General features: G+C 41.6%; 1 protein-coding gene across 3 annotated transcripts in view; it reads right to left on the bottom strand.

The window, feature by feature from the left end:
* LOC137340467 (retinoic acid receptor beta-like) overlaps positions 1 to 24,007 on the bottom strand; it is a 193,454-nt gene that overhangs the window by 122,217 nt on the left and 47,230 nt on the right. For all 3 annotated transcript variants that reach the window (XM_068002936.1, XM_068002928.1, XM_068002919.1), the window contains exon 3: positions 11,447 to 11,588. In XM_068002936.1, coding sequence (XP_067859037.1) covers positions 11,447 to 11,588 — 142 coding nt within the window. The remainder of the gene's footprint in view (positions 1 to 11,446; positions 11,589 to 24,007) is intronic.

Here is a 24,007-nt window from a genome sequence, read left to right on the forward strand (position 1 = left end):
TCGAGCCACAGTATTTATGTGGCTGGTCCAGTTAAGTTTCTGGTCAATGGTGACCCCTAGGATGTTGATGGTGGGGGATTCGGCGATGGTAATGTCATTGAATGTCATGGGGAGGTGGTTAGACTCTCTCTTGTTGGAGATGGTCATTGCCTGGCACTTGTCTGGTGCAAATGTTACTTGCCACTTATCAGCCCAAGTCTGGATGTTGTCCAGGTCTTGCTGCATGCGGGCTCGGACTGCTTCATTATCTGAGGGGTTGCGAATGGAACTGAACGCTGTGCAATCATCAGCGAACATTCCCATTTCTGACCTTATGATGGAGGGAAGGTCATTGATGAAGCAGCTGAAGATGGTTGGGCTTAGGACACTGCCCTGAGGAACCCTTGCAGCAATGTCCTGGGGCTGAGAAGATTGGCCTCCAACAGCCACTACCATCTTCCTTTGTGCTACGTATGACTCCAGCCACTGGAGAGTTTTCCCCTTGATTCCCATTGACTTCAATTTTACTAGGGCTCCTTGGTGCCATTCTCGGTCAAATGCTGCCTTGATGTCAAGGGCAGTTACTCTCATCTCACCCCTGGAATTCAGCTCTTCTGTCCATGTTTGGACCAAGGCTGTAATGAGGTCTGGGGCCGAGTGGTCCTGGCGGAATCCAAACTGAGCATCGGTGAGCACGTTACTGGTGAGTAAGTGCCGCTTGATAGCACTGTCGACGACACCTTCCATCACTTTGCTGATGTTTGAGAGTGGACTGATGGGGCGGTAATTGGCCAGATTGGTAGAATGGGCAAACTTTGCAGTTTTAGCTAGAAAAACTGCAAAGCTGAGAGTCCTTAAGTCTTGGCTCTGCCCGCCTGTGCTTGAGCTCTTTAGATTTGGGTAAGTGTGATGTGCCCCTATGGGGAGAGGGTGTGCATTCCACACTGGGCAAATGGAAATCTATAGTTAGGAACAGATTTCTCAGTACATTGATGATAAGTTTCCTTCTGCTTCAGTCACTTGACTGACTAAGATAAGAAAAAGAAAGTCTGTCCAAAACTTGATCTGCTTCCATACATGTAAATGCTTTTTCTACCATCTCTTTCACACTCCTAGACAGGACAGACTATATAAGTAAGCTAGTTATTTCTGGGTAACTTATAAGCAAGTTACTGTCCCTCTTAAAAGCCAAGCTATCAAATATAGGTTCGGAGAGGTGTTATGGCATATATATTTCTACATCCCTGACAATAATTCCTCACTGTGGGATATCGCAGCGCCCAGCCCAAGGAATACAAAAATCAGGTTGTCCTCAGCCAGTAAGGAGCTCCTACTCTTCTTGTTGCCTCCTCCAGCTGGATGCTGTATATCATCTGGGGACAAAGCCATCAAGGCTGATCATGTCTTTATGAGATTATTACAGCCAAATATTCTCACAGAATGGTTACGAATATACATTGCATTGTTGAAGAAGCAGTTACTGATGGTCTCAAGAGGCAAATATTTCAACCTAAAATGCTCATCCATCTCAGTGGAATATAGGATTCTAGTGCAATACTACACATGGGTATTGGAGATGATATAAGCAACCATAACACAAAGATTGGTGGCATTGTAAGCAGTGTAGATGAAAACATAAAATTACAAAGTGATATTGATAGATTAGGTGAATGGACAAAACTGTGGCAAATGGAATTCAATGCAGACAAATGTGAGGTCATCCACTTTGGACCAAAAAAGGGTAGAACAGGGTACTTTCTAAATGGTAAAAAGTTAAAAACAGTGAATGTCCAAAGTGACTTAGGGGTTCAGGTACATAGATCATTGAAGTGTCATGAACAGGTGCAGAAAATAATCAGTAAGGCTAATGAAATGCTGGCCTTTATATCTCGAGGACTAGAGTACAAGGGGGCAGATGTTATGCTGCAGCTATACAAAACCCTAGTTAGACCGCACCTGGAGTACTGTGAGCAGTTCTGGGCACCGCACCTTCAGAAGGACATATTGGCCTTGGAGGGAGTGCAGCGTAGGTTTACTAGAATGACACCAGACTTCAAGAGTTAAGTTACGAGGAGAGATTACACAAATTGGGGTTGTATTCTCTAGAGTTTAGAAGGTTAAGGGGTGATCTGATCGAAGTTTTTAAGATATTAAGGGGAACAGATAGGGTGGATAGAGAGAAACTATTTCCGCTGGTTGGGGATTCTCGGAGTAGGGGGCACAGTCTAAAAATTAGAGCCAGACCTTTCAGGAGTGAGATTAGAAAACACTTCTACACACAAAGGGTGGCAGAAGTTTGGAACTCTCTTCCACAAACAGCAATTGATGCGAGGTCAATTGCTAATTTTAAATCTGAGATAGATAGCTTTTTGCCAACCAAAGGTATTAAGGGATATGGGCCAAAGACAGGTATATGGAGTTAGATCACAGATCAGCCATGATCTTATCAAATGGTGGAACGGGTTCGAGGGGCTGAATGGCCTACTCCTGTTCCTATGTTCCTATGTTCCTATAATAAGGCGCAAGATGTATGACTTTTTGTGAAGACGTTGCAGATAAACGTTCATGCACAACAGTTCCTGAGACACAGTCCATTGTCCTAACAAGTCAACTAGGGAGATATGCTGCCACTACTGACAAATACTTTGTTAGCATTCTGAGTTCCAATGTAATACCAAATGGAAGTACCTCTAACCTCTCTAAAATGAATCTCAAGCACCTTCAATTGAATAATCTTATTTTTATGTAAAAGTAAGCATCCTGAGGCTGATAGCTGTCAACCATTTTCCTACATGCACAAACTGAATTGTGTGCAGCAGTCATCGTCTTGAACTTTTTACTGCAGCATGACATTTTGAATTTAACACTAATTGTCCTTTTAGGGACAACAAATTAACAGCAGAATCAACAGCTTTCTAATCATAAGGAAAACCTTTTACAGTTTAGGGAAAACTCTCCAGTGGCTGGAGTCATACCTAGCACAAAGGAAGATGGTAGTGGTAGTTGGAGGTCAATCATCTCAGCCCCAGGACTTCGCTGCAGGAGTTCCTCAGGGCAGTGTCCTAGGCCCAACCATCTTCAGCTGCTTCATCAATGACCTTCCCTCCATCATAAGGTCAGAAATGGGGATGTTCGCTGATGATTGCACAGTATTCAGTTCCATTCGCAACCCCTCAGATAATGAAGCAGTCCGTGCCTGCATGCAGCAAGACCTGGACAACATCCAGGCTTGGGCTGATAAGTGGCAAGTAACATTCATGCCAGACAAGTGCCAGGCAATGACCATCTCCAAAAAGAGAAAGTCTAACCACCTCTGCTTGACATTCAACGGCATTTCCATTGCCGAATCCTCAACCATCAACATCCTGGGGGTTACCATTGACCAGAAACTTAACTGGACCAGCCACATAAATACTGTGGCTCGAAGAGCAGGTCAGAGGCTGGGTATTCTGTGGCAAATGACTCACCTCCTGACTCCACAAAGCCTTTCCACCATCTACAAGGCATAAGTCAGGAGTGTGATGGAATACTCTCCACTTGCCTGGATGTGTGCAGCTCCAACAACATTCAGGAAGCTCAACACCATCCAGGACAAAGCAGCCCGCTCGATTGGCACCCCATCCACCACCCTAAACATTCACTCCCTCCACCATGGCTGCAGTGTGTACCATCTACAAGATGCACTGCAGTAACTCGCCAAGGCTTCTTCAACAGCACCTCCCAAACCTGAGACCTCTACCACCTAGAAGGACAAGAGCAGCAGAAGCATTGGAACACCACCACCTGCACTTTCCCCTCCAAGTCATACACCATCCCTACTTGAAAATTTATCGCTGTTCCTTCATCATCACTGGGTCAAAATCCTGGAACTCCCTTCCTAACAGCACTGTGGGAGAACCTTCACCACACGGACTGCAGCGGTTCAAGAAGGCGGCTCACCACCACCTTCTCAAGGGCAATTAGGGATAGGCAATAAATGCTGGCCTTGCCAGCAACGCCCACATCCCATGAATGAATAAAAAAAAGGAAACTTCTTTATCAGTAAAGCCAGGCTCACCTAAAAGGCATTAACTATTGATTACTCCAGCAATTTGGGCAGTATACACTCTATTATTCACCATTATGCACCAGCCTGTCCGATGGCAGCATTAATCTGCATCATTTGGTGAATGAACTGGACCCAGTTGGTTTCATAAGTTACAAATGTCATTTAGAGAACGATCTGTGCACACACATACTTTTCCACTTTTGTCCTTCTTCTCCTCCATCCATTTAGGGGAACAAATGGCTTATTCCACAGGGAATTACACTTTTTTCCATTAGGAATTGCAATAGTCACTTGCTGCAAATGAGACAGGGCTGAAGTTGGAAGGGTTTGGACCAAAGCCTTAAATCAATATCTGATACAGTGGCACATTAAACAACACCAATGCTGACATCTGAGCCAAGGCTGATCCTTGTGTTTCTGTCAATTAATGATTGAATAGGCAGTGCTAGTGTTGCTATATAGAATTGTAAGTATTTTATGACCACAATCATTAACTCAAACCTTCTAATAAAAAGGTTTTCAGAGTAGCTGATTTGTCATCCAATGGATTGCCTTGGAAGGAACTGAATCTGCACTGGGGCTAATTCATTGCTGGTTGGTGCTGACACACATATATCCAGAGAGGAAAATGGCAATATATCAGTGACAACTTCCACTTTTGAGGCTGCTTAATTTGAGGCTGAAGTTTTGGTTGGATTTTTGAGGCAAGAAGAAATTCTCTGGGCCATGGATGATGCAGCAGTCTGTCAGCTAACACCTCCATCAAAGTAGTAGTAAGGAGTGCTGCTTTACTGGAGGACTGAACCTTCATCAGTGTCCATAATCCCAAGGATAAGAAGAACTTTGATCTGAGACTGATCAGTGTATTTTGGTGGAGCTGGAAGCAGTTCCATGGGTCAAAAAAAGACACTAACTCACTTGGTGCGTTCTTAGAAATAGTTCAAACACTGTTCAAACTATAACCCTGACTTGCTTCTCCTTTTTTTCTCTTTTACTATCATTTTTTTCTGCTCTCTTCTTCCTCTCCTGAAGATGTTGACTCCTTGTTAGGGTACAGTTACACAGCTCCAGGGACCCACCACTATCACTTGGCCGTTCTGTGATTGTGAGCCTAGGCGGTGAGTGTCAACAGGCTAATTGAGCACAGAGGCATTGTAGTTGAGTCTGATCCTGTTTTCACCCAATGTCCACATGAGTTGCTGGACAGTGATGAGGAGCAGCAGCCCTTACTGATTTTCCACTCCCAAACCCAGGGCCACTGAAGCCAATTCTTCGGTCCTTACTGCTGCCTCAGCTGAGATCAGCTAACTTTGCACAGACCAAGGACCAGGCCTGGGACCGTCTTGATCTGTATGAAATAGCTACTCACTGGCCAGATGAACCATTGGAGGAGCAGTTTGATTCTCTTGCTTAACTAGAACTTTTGAGACCATTTCTGGACAGTTTTTCATATTTTTCTTTTTTTTTCCTCCTGGCACTTTCGAGTCTGATGGTGCTAGGAAGAAGAGGACCACCTAAGCGATAGCAGGCAGGTCGGTCTGCACAAGGTGGTCTGTGCACTCCCCACATCTGCAAACAGAGATCACTAGACCTCACTTTGACACACGATTAATGTATATGGACACACCAATTCTCAGGCTATTATAGCAGGCCCAATGAACAGATACATGTGAATGCCTGACTCATCATTATGCTGGATGGTTGTTCAGAAGTACTCCAATCACAGCATGTCATGCATTATGTGGTGTACTGCGTGGAAGAAGGCACATCAGAGAGCCTGATTGGCTGCACCCATCAAGATGTCACCGACCATATTTACAGGCATTGTCACAGCCACCTGGAAATGGCTGTAGGGAACTGTCTTCACAGGGTAGGGGTGAGAAAAGAGGTAGAAGAAGAGCTGAGTCTTTTGGAAAATTTTCAGCATTTTTGTCCCTCCACTGTGACGCTCCCCTTTAATTGTCCTCATCTCTCTAATTTTCTCACACACAATTTTCTGCTTCCTATACATACCTAAATGTGCACATGGATATGTAAATAATAATGCAAATGATATCCAGAAAATCTGAGTGCCATTAGCAAAATACCATCTCGGTGGGAACAGCACCAGTTCTTAACTTTTTGGACTTGATTTACACAGTAGAGAAAAATCCCTCGCTAGTTCAAGGTGGAATTCTCCTTCCTCCCCACCTCGGTCACTGCATACTGTTGGCAGGAATTCCTGTTCTTGCGGGAATTCCTGTCCACAGTATGCAGTAGCCAGAATCACTTCAAACAGCAGGACGCAGGTAAGAGTAGTGCTGAAGGAGGTGGGTGAAGGGAAGTGAGGAAGGGAAGAGGGGAGTAGCTGCTGCTTTGCTGGTACTGCTGTTTTGCAACACGAGTAGGAGTGGTGTTGAAATTGGATTCTGCTACAGGGGGATATTGGGGTCTTTCAGGACAGAACAACCAAAATGGGCCTTCTTATCTGAAAATATCTTGTAATCTTGTAATGCCCAGTCAATGCTGATTTTCATCCCAGAACACTGGACTAGGTCCTCAAAATGCTAATAGTTTGCAGATGGTTAGCATGCATGAAAACACCCAGAGATAGGATGTGCAGCTTTAGAAACCAGCTGCTGTCAACAATAATAACTTTATACATAGTGCCTTTAATGTAGTAAAATGTCGCAAGGCATTTCACAGGAGCTTCATCAGATGATCCGGTGGAAGACGACTTTAATCAATGCCACAAAATCTATTCAAGTATGTTTAAACTGAAGAGATTAATGCAAAAAAAAATTATATGTAAAATGAGCTCCTCGATGGTTTGATTCGTAAATGAATTGCCGAGGGTGGAACTGATCCATAGGGACCAGGAAGATCCCAGGTTCAATGCCTGGCTGAGTGGGGCAGGTGCCAGTAGGGGCAAGACAATTGGCTTCAGTATCATCGGGCTACAGAGAGGTTCTGCTCTTGATCATTATCCAGTGGAAAGTGCATGCTTGTGTAAGTTATGATCAAGCTCGGCTGTGATGCTTCCCACAGTTGAACAGCTTGGTAACACTCTCTGTAAAGTTCCAACATGAAGCACGGCCATTTGGGTGATGTACCACAGCACGGTTAGGAGAGGAGAGAGGAATAAAGGTGATTAAAGTACATTACCAGGCTGGATGCTACCAAAAATAATTTGCAAGCTAGGCAATCTGCATGGATTGGAGAAGAGATTTCTTCTGTTCCAGATTAGGTCCAGTTTATTTGCTGAATAAGATTGGGTCGATAAGTATATTATATTAATGTCCTCATATTTTGTCAGCCACTTGGATTTAATGCCTCCAACCATGGGTTTCCCAGGGCTCAGGAAACCTGACAGCTAAAGCAAGGCGGGAACTGCCGGATCCAGCAGGGAAGTGCTTTGCCAGCACTGCTTGTTGGCCAGGAGTAGCAGGAATGCTTTCCCCCGGCCCCCCAAGCAAACCTACTGCAATCAGTCGACCCCCCACCCCACTCCCCCCGCGATTTCCAAACCCCCCACCCCCCCCGCGATCTCTCCCCCTCACTGAGTTTTCTCCCTCCCTCTCTCCTCTCTGATCCCTGGCTGCTACCTTGTACAGCAGGCTTTCTCACCTGGCAGAGGCCAGCTTCTCAATCTGGCCAGCTGCCGGGCGGGAAATGGAGTAAAAAAATTCTAACAAAGTGCTGCGTTGAATTTGGCAGGACCTCAGCCATCCTGGAATTTCTGGGTTTCCCAGCCGCTGACAGGCCCCCCCGCTCACTCCCCGCTTCCCTGTAAATATCGGGGCCTAAGTCTCTGAAGCTCCAATGGTTGAGTTCAGCATTGATGACTGAAAAAAATAAGATTACCATTTCAGGTTTATCTTGACACAACTGAATTAAGAAATATTGTCCACTCTCAGACTGGACTTTAAGTCTACATTTTACCTCAAGTATTGCAAGATTACTGCAGAGCATTAATTTTAACCTTTTTTTAGAGATAATTAATTAGGAAATTTTCCTCAATTATATGCCTTTCTCTGAGTAAATTTCAGCATTTAGGAAATTTACAGAAAATCAGTTGCATGGATGTTACATGACCAGAAGCATGTAAGTGCATTGAAAGACATACTCAAGGGATTATGTAACTTCTGATACTAAGTTTCAGTATAACTGCTTTATAAATGTTTAATGGACTTTTCATTACATTTGAAATAAAATATTAAGAGTGCACATATAAAATATTTACAACACAGTAATAGTAGGCATTTGAAGAACCAGGACGACAAAGTAAATAAATGTTTGAAACACAAACATACAAAATTATTTTTAAAACAAAGTCAATAAACTAGAAGCCTGTATACCAACTTTGCAACTTGTCAAACTTCTGAGGTGCACAGTGCACCACTTACATTGGCACTGCATGTAATAGTTTCAGAATATGAACATTCTCGCTTAACTGTAGTGGTTTCAAACTTTTCTTTCCCTCTTACCCTTTCCCCACCTTTCTATAATATTTTTCTCTACCAATTGTCTTTTATCTGGTTCTTTTTCTATCATACTGTTCCTCCATCTCTTTGTTATACTTTCACTGGTGTTTTCTTTAATTTTGTACCTTTGCAGTCTGAAATATTAAGTATCACATATAAGTTGACATGTATTCCAGTAACTACTGTAGAACACTAATTTGATCATTTAATGATGTTGATCAGAGTTTAGCAAATTCCGTGTGAACACATTAAGTTTCTATCTTGTGTTTTGAAAACTGAGAAGTCAAGCTCGAAAATGTGTACTATAAAATATAAATATTTAATCTGTATGAACTACACTGTTTTAAATATTCATACGTAAATCAGAAAAGAAACCAGTCCATAGATAAAGGGTGCATACCACATTGTAACTTCTGCTCATTTTCAGCAGTACTTTGGCATCTCAGTGCAAAAAAAATGAGGTTCATGTCATTTGAGCTCACTTGAGCTAAATAAAACATTGGGATAAAATTTTTCCTTGGGGAATCTGCTGGTTATTTCCTATAACTTCAGCGGAACATCGGCAGAAACCCTGGGTAAACGGCTGTTTACGTGTTTCTCTGGGGTTTCCGCCAATCTTGCGCTGAAGTTATGGTCGGGAGAACCACCATGGAAATTCCAGGCGATTGTCACCGTTGGTGGTACCTTTTAAAATTCTAAAAATAATTGTTTACCATTAGCATCCTTCTGTTTTGTTTTGTCCTGTCCACTGCAGCTGATGCTTTTAAAATATAATTTTGTTTAAACGCTGAGTACTTATGACATTATTGGGAGTACTGGTTTGAAAAGATTATTGAGCTGGACACTGTAAAGGAGTGGAACTGACAGCCTGAGTTGACGATGAAGCACCATTGGGGAATTGATTCTACCTCTAATGTTAATTCAGTTCCTTTACACTGTCAACTTCAGTGACTCCTTCATGTTAGTATACCCAATAAGGTCATCAGCACTCACTGTTTAAACAAAGATGGATAGAAGTAGGTGAAACAAAGCAAAAGAACAGTGATGTTAATTGTAACGTTGATTTTAAAGGGGAGTCTGATAGTGAAAAAAAAACATTAAAGTCCGGCTAAACATTGGGAAGAAGGAGCCATTGTCTTCCATCACCGCCACAAAGCCTGGTCCCTTGCCACTAACTCCATCCCCCTCCATAATCTCAAGCGGAACCAGACTGTTTACAACCTTGGCATTCTGTTTGATCCTGAGCTGAGTTTCTGCCGCATATCCTCTCTCATCACAAATGTTGCCTACTTCCATCTCAACAATATATCACCTGCTTTCACCCCTACCTCAGACCATCTGCCTTCATTCATGCCTTCATCACCTCCAGACTCAATTACTCCAATGCTCTCCTGGCAGCCCCGATCCTCCACCCTCTGTAAATTTCAGCTCATCCAAAATTCTGCTGCCCATCTCTTATTCTGCACCAAGTCCCGCTCACTCAGTACTACCGTCCTCACTGGCCTATTTAGTTCCCAATCCCCCAACACCTTAAATTTAAAATTCTCATCCTTGTGTTTAAACTCTCCATGGGCTCACCCCTGCCTATCTCAGTAATCTCCTCCAGTGCTACAACCTCACCCCTCTCCCACCCCCAAAATCTCCATTCCCCTGACTCTGACCTCTTGTGCATTATCCCTCCCTCTCGCCCCATCATTGGTGACCATGTTTTCAGTCGACTAGGTCCCACCCACTAGAATTCCCATTTCAAACCACTCTGTCCCTCTGCCTCCTTTAAGACCCTCCTTAAAATCCACCTCTTTGACCAAGCTTTTAGCCAACCCTCCTAATCTCACCTTCTTTGACTCGATGTCCGTTTTCCCCAAGCCTCTGTGAAATGCCTGCTGACATTCTTCTAAGTTATACGAGCTATATAAATTCAATTTATTGTTGTTGTTGTTTACCTTTCATTTTAAAATCTATGTATGGCATTCATTTCATTCATTGTTTTATTGACTATGTGGTGTATTGCACCAAGTCCCGTTCACCCATCACCCCTGTCCTTGCTGACCTACATCGGCTCCCAGTCCGGCAACACTCCAATTTAAAATTCTCAAACTTGTGTTCAAATCCCTCCATGGCCTCGCCCCTCCCTATCTCAGTAGCCTCCTCCAGCCCTACAGCGTTCCGAGATCTCTGTGTTCCACCAATTCTGGCCCTTTTTGCATCCCCAATTTCCACTGCCCCACCACTGGTGACTGTGCCATCAGCTGCCTGGGGCCTAAGCTCTCTGCCTCTCTACCTCTCTCCTCCTTTAAGACACTCCTTAAAACCTACCTCTTTGACCAAGCTTTTGGTCACCTCTCCTAATCTCTCATTATGTGGCTCGGTGTCAAATTTTGTCTGATAAGACATTTGTGAAGCGCTTTAGGAAGTTTTATGACCTTCAATGTGCTAAATAAATGTAAGTTGTTGTTATAGGTGGACCAATGATATACTTGACTCAGTTTTGATGTCCATTATCCTTCTACTTGTGTTCTACACCAACGGCTCTGCAGGTTCTTCTGCTGCGCTTCCTCAAAAATCTTGAAATGGTAAGGAGGGGCACAACTTACTAGCAAGGCATATTTCAAAGCTCTCTGTGTCCCAGCATCACCAAGCTATGGTTCAGAAACCACCTGAAATTGGCACTGAGAGCTCCTGGGCACAAACTTCACAACATGACTATAAGGTGAAAGCTGCCTCCTCTGGGAGGCAAAGTGTCCACTGCGCTATGAGCCACTGTAGCAATGAAAGTATTTTGAAAATGAGTTGGAATAAGTCAGCGAATCTCTATTTTAGCCTAAAAACTCATCTTTCACCAGAGTTGCCCAATATCATTGTTGTTAATGCTGGCTTTTCACCACGAGGTGATTCAAGGGGGTAAACTGCGATTCCTATAAAATGGAAAAAGATAAAGACTAAAACGTGAACTTACACTCTTTAGACATGCCCACTTCAAAGCATTTCTGCAATCGGCAGTACTGGCAGCGATTTCTAGTAACCTTGTTGATGACACAGTTCTTTTCTCTGTGACAAGTGTAAACCATGTTTTTCTGGATGCTTCTCCGGAAAAAACCCTGAAAAAGACAACAAAAAAGAAATGTATGAGTTTCTCCTTGGAACACTGCAGCAGACACTTTTTCAAGGCAGAATACATTATCTGTAATGAATAGGAATCATATTTTAAGACAGTAATGATCCAACTGAAAAATAATCCTCATCCTTTCCAATTAATCTAAACGGAAATATCCTTGCAGTAAACTGCTGCTACAGAGGAGAAGAGGAAGAAGTGGATAGTCTTCAGAATCTGGCTTTCTGGCATCAGCATTAAGGTATTATTTGATAATATGGAGGGAAATATAAAGTTGAGGATACATTAATCCTAGAACATAGGAACAGGAGTAGGCCAATCAGCCCCTCAAGCCTGTTCTGCCATTCAAATAGATCATGGCTGATCTGTACCTCAAATCCATTTACCTACCTAGAGGCACATATTTACACAATGTACAGACTCAACCTGTCAATACACAACAATAGAATCAGAAGTATTATGCTGCTATGTTCTGTGGCTCCATGGCTTTTATAAATATACCACTGGGGGTCCATGTGGTGTTCTGTGTATTGCAATTAATAACTAATGTGTGTTAACATTTGTAAAATAATGCTGCTGTATAGTACAGTTGGCTAAATCATTGGGGGAGAAATTGGTTAGCGCCCGACTGTGGATGCGAAACAGGCAAAATGACTGCCACGCACACCCGAAAAGATTGGCCTGAGGATTGCCTAAAATTACCATTAAATCAGAGAGCTGCGAGCAGCAATCAGGTGTCCTGATGCAGCTCGTTGGCGTGGCCCAATGCTAAATTGGCCATCTCAGATGCAGACAGTGACCCTCAGGTGGGTCCCTGGGAGGGGCAAAAAGGAAGGGTGCAAGCACAGGCTGGCAACGGTCTGGCATATTGCTGTGGAACCAGGAGGAGCACCCCTGCTCGTTTTGGCTCCACATTAAAGTAAGTGAAGAGAAGTTTGTCTTTTGCGGATTACCGCGGTCCCTTTAAGGACCACTGATTAGGCTGCTGTAGACCCAGAAAAACTAGTTGGGGCTTGCGCAGCACAATATGGCATGGAACGTATTTCAGGCTTCCTTGGGGCACAGGACTTAGCCTCACAAAACAAGGTCCAATTTTTCCCCCATTGTCTTTTCACTTCTCAAACCAAATTCTGTCTGACATGGTGAACTAGAGGCCATGGCCAACATATAAAACCAAGTCACAGCCTCATCACATACCAAGCAGTGCCAAACATTGCCATTGGGTACAAACGAAAATAGTGGATTCCCCAATTTTGTAATCCATTTCTTTTATAAGAACAAAAATATCAAACAATACTACATTAAAGAAGTGTTCAGCTTTAATTCCAAAAAGAAAAGAAAATGGCACAGGTAGTTTATTATGGCTATGGCAAATGGCTGTAGAATAGGGACTTTTGTGTAATGCATAGTATTGCTGTTATTTGGCCAGCACCTAGTGAGGCACATTAAGCAAGAATGGTATATCCACACTGAAGTCCTAGATTTCTCTGCACAAAATGATGTTCTGGTATCTTCCAAAACTTGAAACATCGCTTCACATGTATGCATGCTTTCTATGTCATGTGTCACCCACATGTGTCATTCTGAATATTGGAGGAAATGTGGGCAATTGCTCAAATGTTAACTCCATTGACCAGTCCTGCAACGTATTTCATCCAATGACAATGTTTGGTATGAAATGAGGCTGTGACTTGCTTAGATTCAAGAGGCTTACATCAGTTAGTAGGCATTGAATGGCTCTAACATGTGTCATGATGTACATTATACTCTGAAGAATTGTGTCAGCTCTAGTTGTTATACTGGAACCAAGGAAGAGTATCCACCACTGAACCACCTACTTTGTTAGTCTTGATGGAGGTTCTGCAGCAAATTGGAGGTGAGATTCAGCCAATCTTAAAGTACAATAAGGATATTAATTAATTTGAGGCCACTTTTCTAGTATAAGGCACACCAGAGCAATCACTACAAACATTAGATGATAAGACAAAAACAAGCATGAGCTAATGGTGACTGTTTAAGAATTCTTATGATACCACAAGTCGTCTGTGAAATTTACTGTAAGAATTTGGGCTTTCAATCACACACTAGTGCCCATTTTCCTCACAAATCAGTTCACTGCATTGAAATAATGTAGCTATTAATAGCAAATAGACAGTACTGCTCTTGTGTGTGTGCTCAGAATACTTTCAGTGCTGACAAAAGTGAGCAGCTCATTTTTAATTCTTAATTGTCATGAAATCTTATCTTCAGTAAAGAAAGTGGAAAATGATATGTGGAACCTTGAGCACAAAAGGTATTAGAGAAGCAATTTACTGGCTGCATTATTTAAACATAGAGTAGCATACAGTATATACCTTGTGTAACATTAACTCCACAAAAGAGTGCTGCTCACTGTTGTGTCAGCTTCATTCTCTATTAAGAACCTACCAGTTCTGGAGGCTATGTCACAGGCCCACACTATAAATGCGCAAACAGTTCCTTTACAAATATATTAAAGAGGCCCTGACTTTAATGAAAAATATTTGGCAAGCCCTTTTTCTCTATTTGCCAACTGCTGTAATTGATGCCATAGTGTTAAAACATATGACTGTGTCACAAAAAATATCATTGAGTCACTTGTGCATGATGTCATGATAATGAAAACTACATGATTTTTCCAGACGTTCTCCTCCTCTGCTGAGAAAGACAACACTTTTTAAATTAACTTCTGTTTGAGAAGCACCATCCTCACCAGCAGAGTTTGGGGCTTTCCAGCAATTAAAAAAGGTATAAAATTGTTTAAAGATAATCATGAAATCAATATATGCGACAAAAAAAATTTAATTGTTGCTCAGGATTTTAATTGTCTTTGATTTGCTTGCTTCTTGTCCTGTTGATTTTTTTTTCTGTTGAAGAGTTACTGGGGGTGATTTTCACGTTCACTGCTTGGGCTGTATACCGGCGGAACGAATTGCTCGCCTGTTACAGAACCTGCCCAATTTTCATTTCCAGTTCACCGCCCTAAGCGAAAATTCTTACCGCTGAGTCAGACAAGATGCAGATGATGAATTAGCACATAAAATTGTAATTAGAAAATCATTGAAGTATCCTAGGTTAAAGCATAGTTACTAATGTTAACTCTGTTCCCTCAAACTGTCAGATTCTTATAAACCAGTCCCTTAATGAGGTTATCATCAACTGGACTCAGCAATGAATATTTCAAGAATAAACACATAAAGGGATGGCTAACCGCAAAATAATTCTTTGTAAATAATTACCGTTAAAAACGACTCATAAGGCTCTCTCTTTAATCTGTCAATCAATTAAAAAGTCAGAACAGTTTAAATCTAAAACAGATTTGATCAGAAGAGCCAGATGTTTTTAATAAAGGGGCTGTCAACCTTTGCTACAGTGCGGCACTGCAACACATTCCTTATTTCAGTTGCTATTTTTCTTTGAAGATTGGGAACATATAAAGAGTAATTCTGGGCTTCTGGCAGAGTCATACCCACCAGAAACACATATTAAAAATGTAGGTGGGCGCTATACACGATCTTCCGATCATTCAGTTAAATGGTCGGAAAATCATGCAGAGTGTGCGATCAAATTTCCCATATGTACCAAAGTTACCCCTCTAATGTGTTTCTGCTCCAACTTATTTTATTGTAATAGCCAGTATAGAAATTTCTAAATCATGCTACAAGTACCTTATATGTAACAGTTTAAGTACCAATTGATTGTTGTTGCCAATTTTAAACTTGGATCCTATTTGGAAATGTTCTGCTTTCATGCTTATACATGAAGAAATGGATTGGTTATGAATAATTTGTGAAAAGCAAGTCAACATCAAGTTTTTGGGTTTTCAATCCTCAAACTATGAAATTTGCAGAAAGATTTTACCGTCGCTGAACAGTAAAGGTAGGAACCACCACCATTCAAACCTTGTGAGGGTAAAGCCAGTCTATCATAGAGCTGTGTCCATTAGGAAAAGGATTATGATGGAATACAACCAGCATGGGGGGGAAAAAAAAATCAAGAAACACAAATAGCATCATGGTTCAGATGGGCTTGAGATTCAAATTAAGTCTTGTTGCTTCAATTATCATGTAAACTGAACTAGCCGTTTCTGACAAGTTAGATAGCTAAGTCTTAAATTACTGTTGGCAATATTAGTGAACGCACACATGGCACACTTGGATGACATTCCTCTGTCTGCCATTTTAATGGAGACATTAACTTGTTTATTTTAAATGGGCTATCTCTTTCCCTAAAATAGTGGACAGAGGACCATCACACCAATACATTAATGGTTTATCTGGTGATATTGTTAACAGTAATTTCTAGACTCTAGTTTTCTGAATTTGTTAACAAATTGTCCAATTTTGTCAATAAGACAAAAATTAAATCTCCCTTAGCATTGTACCAACTATCTGAACACTGAAATGTAGACAAATTAATCAATGTCAAGTTTGTCACTGTGCAATGTCTTCATGTAAATAGCTCCTGAGTGCAGCTCTTATTATTAAGGACGTACATAGTCAAATGACTGAAGCAACAGTGCACAGCATCTCAGAGGGAGAGATGTAGGTTCACTCCTCTGAGCTTCTCATCCCAAGGGAACTGGAGGCCGGGTACTCTTCATCAGGAGGGGTGGGATTGGTAAAGAAAAGTTGGGGATGGAGAGCTGTCACTAGGCTGCTGTCATGTGCCTCCTAGCAATTGGCTTAAGGCAATCAATGACAAAGGCCCATGGGCAGGGCATTTTTTGGACTGAGGCATGTGGTCTGCTGAGATCTGTACTTGAAAGAGAAAAAGGGGAAAAATAGAAGGATTTCACACTCTGATTAAAAAATTAAACAGAACAGGAAATACAATAATCAAACACCTACAATTTAAAATCTAAGTAATAGCTAAAGAAGACATCAGCAACCAAAAAGTCTACAAAGGCTTAAAAACCTAGCATCGGTTCAATCTACCAGAGGAGATCTGGACAATTCACTAAACTACCCATTCAACAAGGGCATGAGGAGGATGAGAATTAAAAGGGGGAGAAAATAACAGAAAACATCGCAGGGAACTACACTATAAAGAGATTCTCAGTTCATAAGGAATAAAAACAACAAATTCCTGAAAACGTCAGTGCATCAGTGTACTGTGCTTAAGCTATGTAAATTAAATGGATAGGCAAGTAGAAACTGTACTACTCTAAACAGTAATCATTGCAGGCATATTTAGAAACATCCACTCAAACCATTTCACGTATGATTTCTAATTTATTCAGGTTGGAATTATGGTAATGTACGTTTAAAATCTTCCTCTAAAGTCATGCACATAGGGCAGAGAAACTGTAAACAAAACTGGTAGTTAGACTTGCAAAGGCACAGACTCCTCAGTAAAGGTTCCCTTTCCCTTTAATATGAAATTAGAATGATATCAATTGCACAATATATACAGCATGCTTATTTTGATACAATGCAATGATTTTTACTGAGCGGCAGCATATGAATTGATTGTAGTAATAAGCAGGCTGCACCAGTTGTGCCGACTGGCGGCGCTTATAATTAAACAGAATAGATGAGTGAGATCAGAAGACTAAAATTACAGGTTTATTCCCGTGCTCATTCTGAGATATGAATGTGAAAATTACACAGTTCTTTTTAAATACAGGAGCTCTTTATCCTGCGTACAGTGCGTTCTGCCCAGTTATTTTGTAATTTTAAGGTAGCAGCTGACAATGTGTTGAGAAAAAAGAATATTTTATTTAAAAGATCAAGTGATGAGATTCCCCATTTCTCGGTGGATGATTACGCCACATGTAAGCAGGAAAAACTGCTCTGGTCACTACATGTAGCAATACCAGAAATTGTATTAAAAAAAACAGGTTTATAGAAGGAGGTGGAAATAAGAATTTATTTTCCATCTCTGCAATGTCTGCCTCTGCCACTGAAACCCTTCGCCATGCTTTTGTCACCTCCAGATTCAATTTTTCCAATATCCTCTTGGTGGGCTCGCATTTTCCACCCTCCATAAAGACCAACCTGTCCAAAACACAGCTGCCTCTTCCTGTCCCACATTTAGTTCACTCACCCATTTCCCCTGTCCTCACTGACTTACATGACTGACTGTTACCCAACACAACAAATTCGAAATCCTTGTCCGCATCTTCAAATTTCTCTATGGTCTCATCCCATCCTATCTTTCCAACTTCTTCCAGCCTTATATCCCCTCCCGCACCCTACAGTCCTCTGACTCTAGACATTTATGCATCTCCTCGTCTTTTGTCCCACCGATGGTGGCAAAACCTTCAGCCACCTCGTTCAATACCCGGGAACCCTAAACTCTTCTGCCTCTCCATCTTTAAAAACCTTAAAACCCATCTCTTTGAACAAACTTTTAATCACTTTTCCTAATCACTCCCTCCATGGCTTGGTGCCAGTTCTCTCACTCTCTGTGAAGCACCTTGAGACACATTCTACATTAAAGATGATATATAAATGGCAGTTTTTGTTGTGGTTGATGCCGTCCCTAAGCATAGCAATGACAGCATTTTCAGCCTCAGAATATATTTGTAAATTATAATCCCATATCTAATGTTGCTCTTCAGTATCAGTGGCAATGGTAATAGTTAAATCCTGATCAAGACATAATGTGCCAAGAAATATTAAATCTCACCCCAGAGAAAAAGAGAATTTAGTGCTTGGATCCAGTTTGTGCTCGTCCACAATCCATTCCATCACAGTAGAAGTTTCACTGCAAATCTTAAGGCAGTTGTTAATCCATTTAGTTTCCTTGCTGATTTCTGATGTTATTTTAACTCTCAAGAGATGATCTTACTGTAATTAGTAACTTTTTACCATTGGCTCAGTGTGTTCATGACTAAGGTTCTCTAATGTTTTTTATACAGATACACTGGCGTATCTGATTTCTGGCTTGTGAATTAAATGGGTATGAGCAAAAACAGTTGAAGTTTCACAATACTACAGTGACAAAGGGCAATCCTGGTATTGGCTGACACTTGAATCCTCTGGCCACATGTGTGATACATTTCCCCTGTTCTTCACTGGGCTGAAGCAAAGCTTCAGTGTTTCAAAGCTTTGTTTGTTTAACATGGCTTTCATGCTCGTTCTTCAATACTCATATGTCACGGACAAAGCTTTGCTCTCTCTTTCTGCTACTTCCACCTTGGTTCTGCATGGACTGCCCAGCCTAGACCAGTGCCATTTGCACTCCTTTTTGGCATTTAGATCTTTGAAAGTATGGTACAAGGTATAGCTGATGCTTCAAATCAAGCCCTTCCTCTAAGTGGCTTTGGCACAAACAAGGTATCTGAACAGGATGCCTCAGGTTGTAGTGTCCTACATTTCTGTGACAGTGGGGCAGGAACAGAATTTCTCCAACATGCCTTAAGAAAAGTTGTGTCTCCTGGCCTCAGCTTACCATATTTAGGATAGTAAGTATGGTTGGGCCGTGTTTTACCAGTTTTTTTAATGTCTCCCCCAAGTATTAGCTAATATTTGGCAGAGGCTTGAAAAGGATTAGGAAACAGTCACATTTAGTTTTTATGGGTTTGGGAAAGAGATTCTAATCTGTGAACTGCATCCATTTAAACAGATATTTCAGTCCCTCTTTAACCAAACCCAGATCTCAAAGAGGTGAAAGGACAGAACTGTAATTTGCTTCACCAGCCAGTCCCACTCCCATACTGACATCTGAAAATGGACTATTCTTGTCTTTTCCTGTTAAATATGAACAGCATTGTTCCCATCAGAAGATTACCAATGGGCTCTGAACTGTAGCACTGATCATTTTCTAGTTAATTTGATGAATCTGTAATTCTAATTCCACAACAATGTATAAAATAAGAACAAGAAAATGCATTCAAGCCATTATCCCTGATCCTTCTCATAAATTTTGTACCATTTGCACTATTTTGGCTTTTTCTCACTTTTCTCTGTATTTAAACTAAAAATAAAAGATGATGCTGATAAGCACTAGTGGGGCAGGTTCTATGGAAAGTGACCTAACACAGGAGATTTATTCAAATATCGGAGAACAGTTTTACAATCATAAGAACAATGTGCTGAATGTAGGAACAGCTAGCTGACTGTTACTGAAATATACTCTTGCAGTGGCACAAAGCTAGCACAATCACTTTAATCATACTTCCGTGTAGAAGAAAACTGGCATGACTCAAATGGATTTTTTTTAATGTGCTACTATTGACATATTTAATTATTAAATTGTTCCTTTTAAGATAGTAGAAACCCAGGCTCTAAAATTCCTTGGAGCCAGGAATTTGGGGTGGATCCGTCATATGCCAGGATTTCAGCCCATTTGTACTGGCCCTTTAAATTCCACAGGATTTTCCACTGGGCCCCTCCTTGCACATCAAGGAGCATGTCTGGAGGAGTTCCTGGGCATGCCCAGAAAATTCTTCCCATTCAGCCCTCAGAAGGCCCCAGGAGCTGTCAAGCCTTTAAAATGTCTACAAGTTGCTCTCTTAGGAACAAAAAAGCTTCCCAGGAGCTTCATTCCAACTCAGGAAGGGTCTTGAGGTCTTCTCGTTCGAATAAATCTCCTGTGTTAGATCACTTTCCATATACCCTATTCCACTAGTGCTGAAGCTGGTGCCACTCTGATATCAACTGGTAGATTGGGGCAGTCGCCTTTGTTAGAAACTTAGGAATTGCTAGACGATAAAAGACCAAGGTCCATCTAGTTTGCCTTCTACCATCCTGGTAATTGCAATATACAACGATAATGGAGTTGTTGACTAATCATAGCAATCAATCTCTATCAATTAGTCTGCCACAGACCCAGACATGAGACGAGGAAAACCCGCCAATAGTGGAGAGCTTCAGGAACCACAGATTCAAAGTACCTGTTCCTCTCAAGCATACTACACTTACCATATGTCAAGTCTCAAATTACTCATATACCGTATCCCAAAATATTATTTTCTGAAAGAAATCTATCTAATTTGCATTTGAATGAATCAACACTTTCTGCTTCCATTGTCTCCCAAGGGAGCCTGTTCCATAGATTGACCACTTGCCCACTGAAATAAAGGCCTCGATATTAAACACCACCCCCCCCCCAACAACGATGGGCGGGAGAGAGGCGGGGAGGGGAAAAGGTAAAAAGTGAAATACGCAGAATGTGACCCCAACCCGCCGCACATGCGCCCGCCGCCTTTTTTTTATGGCGGCGGATATAATGGCATTCGAGTGTCACACCGTGGAGAGGCAGGGCAGTTAATTAACATATTTAAATCGGGCTCCCACAGTGCAATCGGGAGCCCGATTTGAAATTTACTGCTGCTGCACTGGTCTCCCAGGTGTCAGGAAATTCGGCAGTGAAAGGGAGGTGAGGTGCCGGCTCCCCAAGTTAAGTGGCTCTTTCAGAACTTCTTGTGGGCCAGGAGGAGCAGGAGTGCTCCCCCCAGCCCCTCAAGGAACCCTTCAGCCTTGCCCCAGCCCCGATTACCAACCTCCCCGCAGTCCCGATTGTCGACCTCCCCCAGCCCTCCCTATTGCGGGCCTCTCCCCCTTCCCAATTCTGGGCCTCTCCCCGCTCCTGCTTGCCGGGGACCTGCCCCCAAGGGTCTCTGGCTGCGGCCTCTTGCCGCTGGTGTTTCCTCCTGCCCGCTGGCCAGGTTATCCATTTGGCTGGCTGCCGGGTGGGAGATAGACCTATAAAATGTTAGAGATCATGCCGGGTTCTTTGGCCATTTTCAGCCTCCCCAGCATCCTCCCCACGTCCCCGTGAATATTGGGGCCAATGTTCCCACAGATTCATTTTGAATTTACCCCCCCTGTAGCACTGCCCAAGTCCTCTGATTCAACTGTCTGGACAAGGTGAAACAGCTTGTCACGGTTTATATTATCTGGTCCCTTGAGAATCCTAAAGCAGCAGTTATATCAACTCTCAACCCATTCTTTTCTAGTGAGAACCCGACCACTTCGCATAATCACTCCCCATAATCAAATCCCTTCAATCATTCTGGTTGCCCTCTTCTGTATCCTTTCAATAGCTACAATATCCTTTTTGTACTGCGACAACCAGAACTGTACACGGCATTATAAGTGCGGTTGCACCAATGATTTCTAAATTGGCGGGATCACCTCACTATTTCGGCTCAATATTGACCTTTTAATACATCCCAAAATCTGATTTGTATTACTCATTGCCACTGAGCATTGTTGCAATAGTTACAATTTATTGTCAATCAGTACCCTCAGATTGCTTTCATTTTCCATACACTATTTTCTTTCCATTTAAGTAACAGTCCCTTCCTGAATTTTTTTGGCCTCATGTGAAGCACTCTGCATTTCTCTACATTGAATTTCATCTGTCACCTGTCTGCCCCATTCCCACCAGTACCGCACCGGCAATATTACTATATTAGTGCTATCATATTGGCAGTATTACTGTATCAACTATAGTATATTCACATTTGTACTGTATTAGTGGTAGCACACTGGCGGTATTACTGTATCGAGAGAAGCACACTGGCAGTATTAATGTATTAGCAGTAGCACACTGGCAGTAGTATTATGGTATCTGTGGGATATTATCATATTAGTAATACCATATGAGCAGTATTGCTGTATCAGTGGTGACACATTGCCAGAATCATTGCATCAACCGTGGCATAGTAGCACTATTACTGTATCTGCTGTATCACAACAGCAGTGGTAGTGTATCAGCATTACTATACCAGCAGTATTATTGTATCAGCTGTAGCACTCAGGCAATATTACTGGATACAGTACAGTACTCCAATTAAATACAGCACTCAAGTTTAAGTTTCTGCTATTTTAAAAGGTCGAACTTAACAAACAAATTTATTGATAGCAGCAATTAAAAAAACACTCATCGAATGTCAATAATTTTAAAATATCGTGCTACTTGGGGACAAAATTTTCCTTGTCACAGTAGGTTACAAAAATCACAAACTTTGTCATGGGATACCACATAGTGACAAATCACTGAGCTTTAGTTATGGATCATCTTCTGGATGATCAAATACTTAACTATAAATAATTGGTTGTAAGTCCAGACATTTTGTACAAATTTAGGACACTTGTATCCCGTATAATATTCTATTTGTTCAATGCAAAAAATACTAGTGTTATTGGAATTTTTATGTATGGAAGTTGACCTGTGACTAATACTTGATGCTTCAATAGGTTACTAATTGATACTACATCACCACTAATGAGCTTCGTGCAGTAGTTAATATTTATACATGTGCAATACCATTCTTTTATTTTCACTCGTGTCAAACATCAACAAGGAGGCCAGTGAAGGGGCCTTTTATGTCCACAAAACTAAAAAAAAAGTGCCTGCAGTTGCTAGGTAATGATACATCATTGTCATATTCGTGTAGATCATAAAGGGAAGAGAAATGTCAGTCATAGTGAAAGCCCAGGATATTTATTTACTCTGAGGGCTATTCCCTAAAGTTAATGGCCTGGAAATCACTAAGACCCAATATCAATGCACTTCAAGGACAAGTTTAACCGAAGATTTAGAAGTGTCTACAGTGACAATGGCTTGTTCAATCAAAGGTATCAAATTCCACCTGAAACATTCTGAAACCCATCTAAACTCCGCCTTATGGTGTACTGAAACTGGGTCTTTATCTTTGTGAACTGTGCAGTAAGATGACAATAAATAACATGAACACATTTACAATGACATGGGAATAGATTGCAGTAGTTACACTGACTTTACTGCAGAAAAGCAGTAAATGTTATTTATCTAGATCTCAATACAAGACACCAGACTCATTAGAATGCAGTATTAATCCAATCAAAAATCAATTTTCTTTTATCAGGGCTAGAGTATGCAGGAAATTTCAGATAGTAGTGGTGGGGAAGGGAGGGTTTTTCTGATTCGGAGCTGGAGGTACGTGGAAGACACATAACGGCTCTCGGTGGCCTACAGTAAAATAAACAAGTGAGACTGAACACGTGACTCAGGTCCATAGAGTGAGTTATGTGTGACTTATGGTGGCTTGTTGTTCCAGAAACTTGTCACATATCTTGATTGTAACACATCTTATGTAGTAAAGAAGAGTTCTAAGTGGGTTAGGGTAAGCATTTTTGTTTAATGTTGAAATAAATTTGCAGAAGTGGACTGAATGCATTTCATTACATTGTGGGAGGCATCAGGTATGTCCATTTGAAGTGGTACATGCTACACAGTTGGAGAACTTTACACTGAAGGATAGCTGGCGACAGCTGAGAGGAATGTCACAAGAGGCAGAAACCATAGAGACACTGCGGCAGGAGGGAGGCAGAAACTGTGTTAAGAGTGGTATGGAGTGCAAGAGATAAGAAGATACATGATGATTAATGCACTAGTGCTGGGTGTTTATTTTGTAAATGGCGGTGGAAAATTCTTGGGACTAGATTACGT

Source organism: Heptranchias perlo, chromosome 2 (genome assembly GCF_035084215.1).
Source record: "Heptranchias perlo isolate sHepPer1 chromosome 2, sHepPer1.hap1, whole genome shotgun sequence".
Classification (NCBI taxonomy): domain Eukaryota; kingdom Metazoa; phylum Chordata; class Chondrichthyes; order Hexanchiformes; family Hexanchidae; genus Heptranchias; species Heptranchias perlo.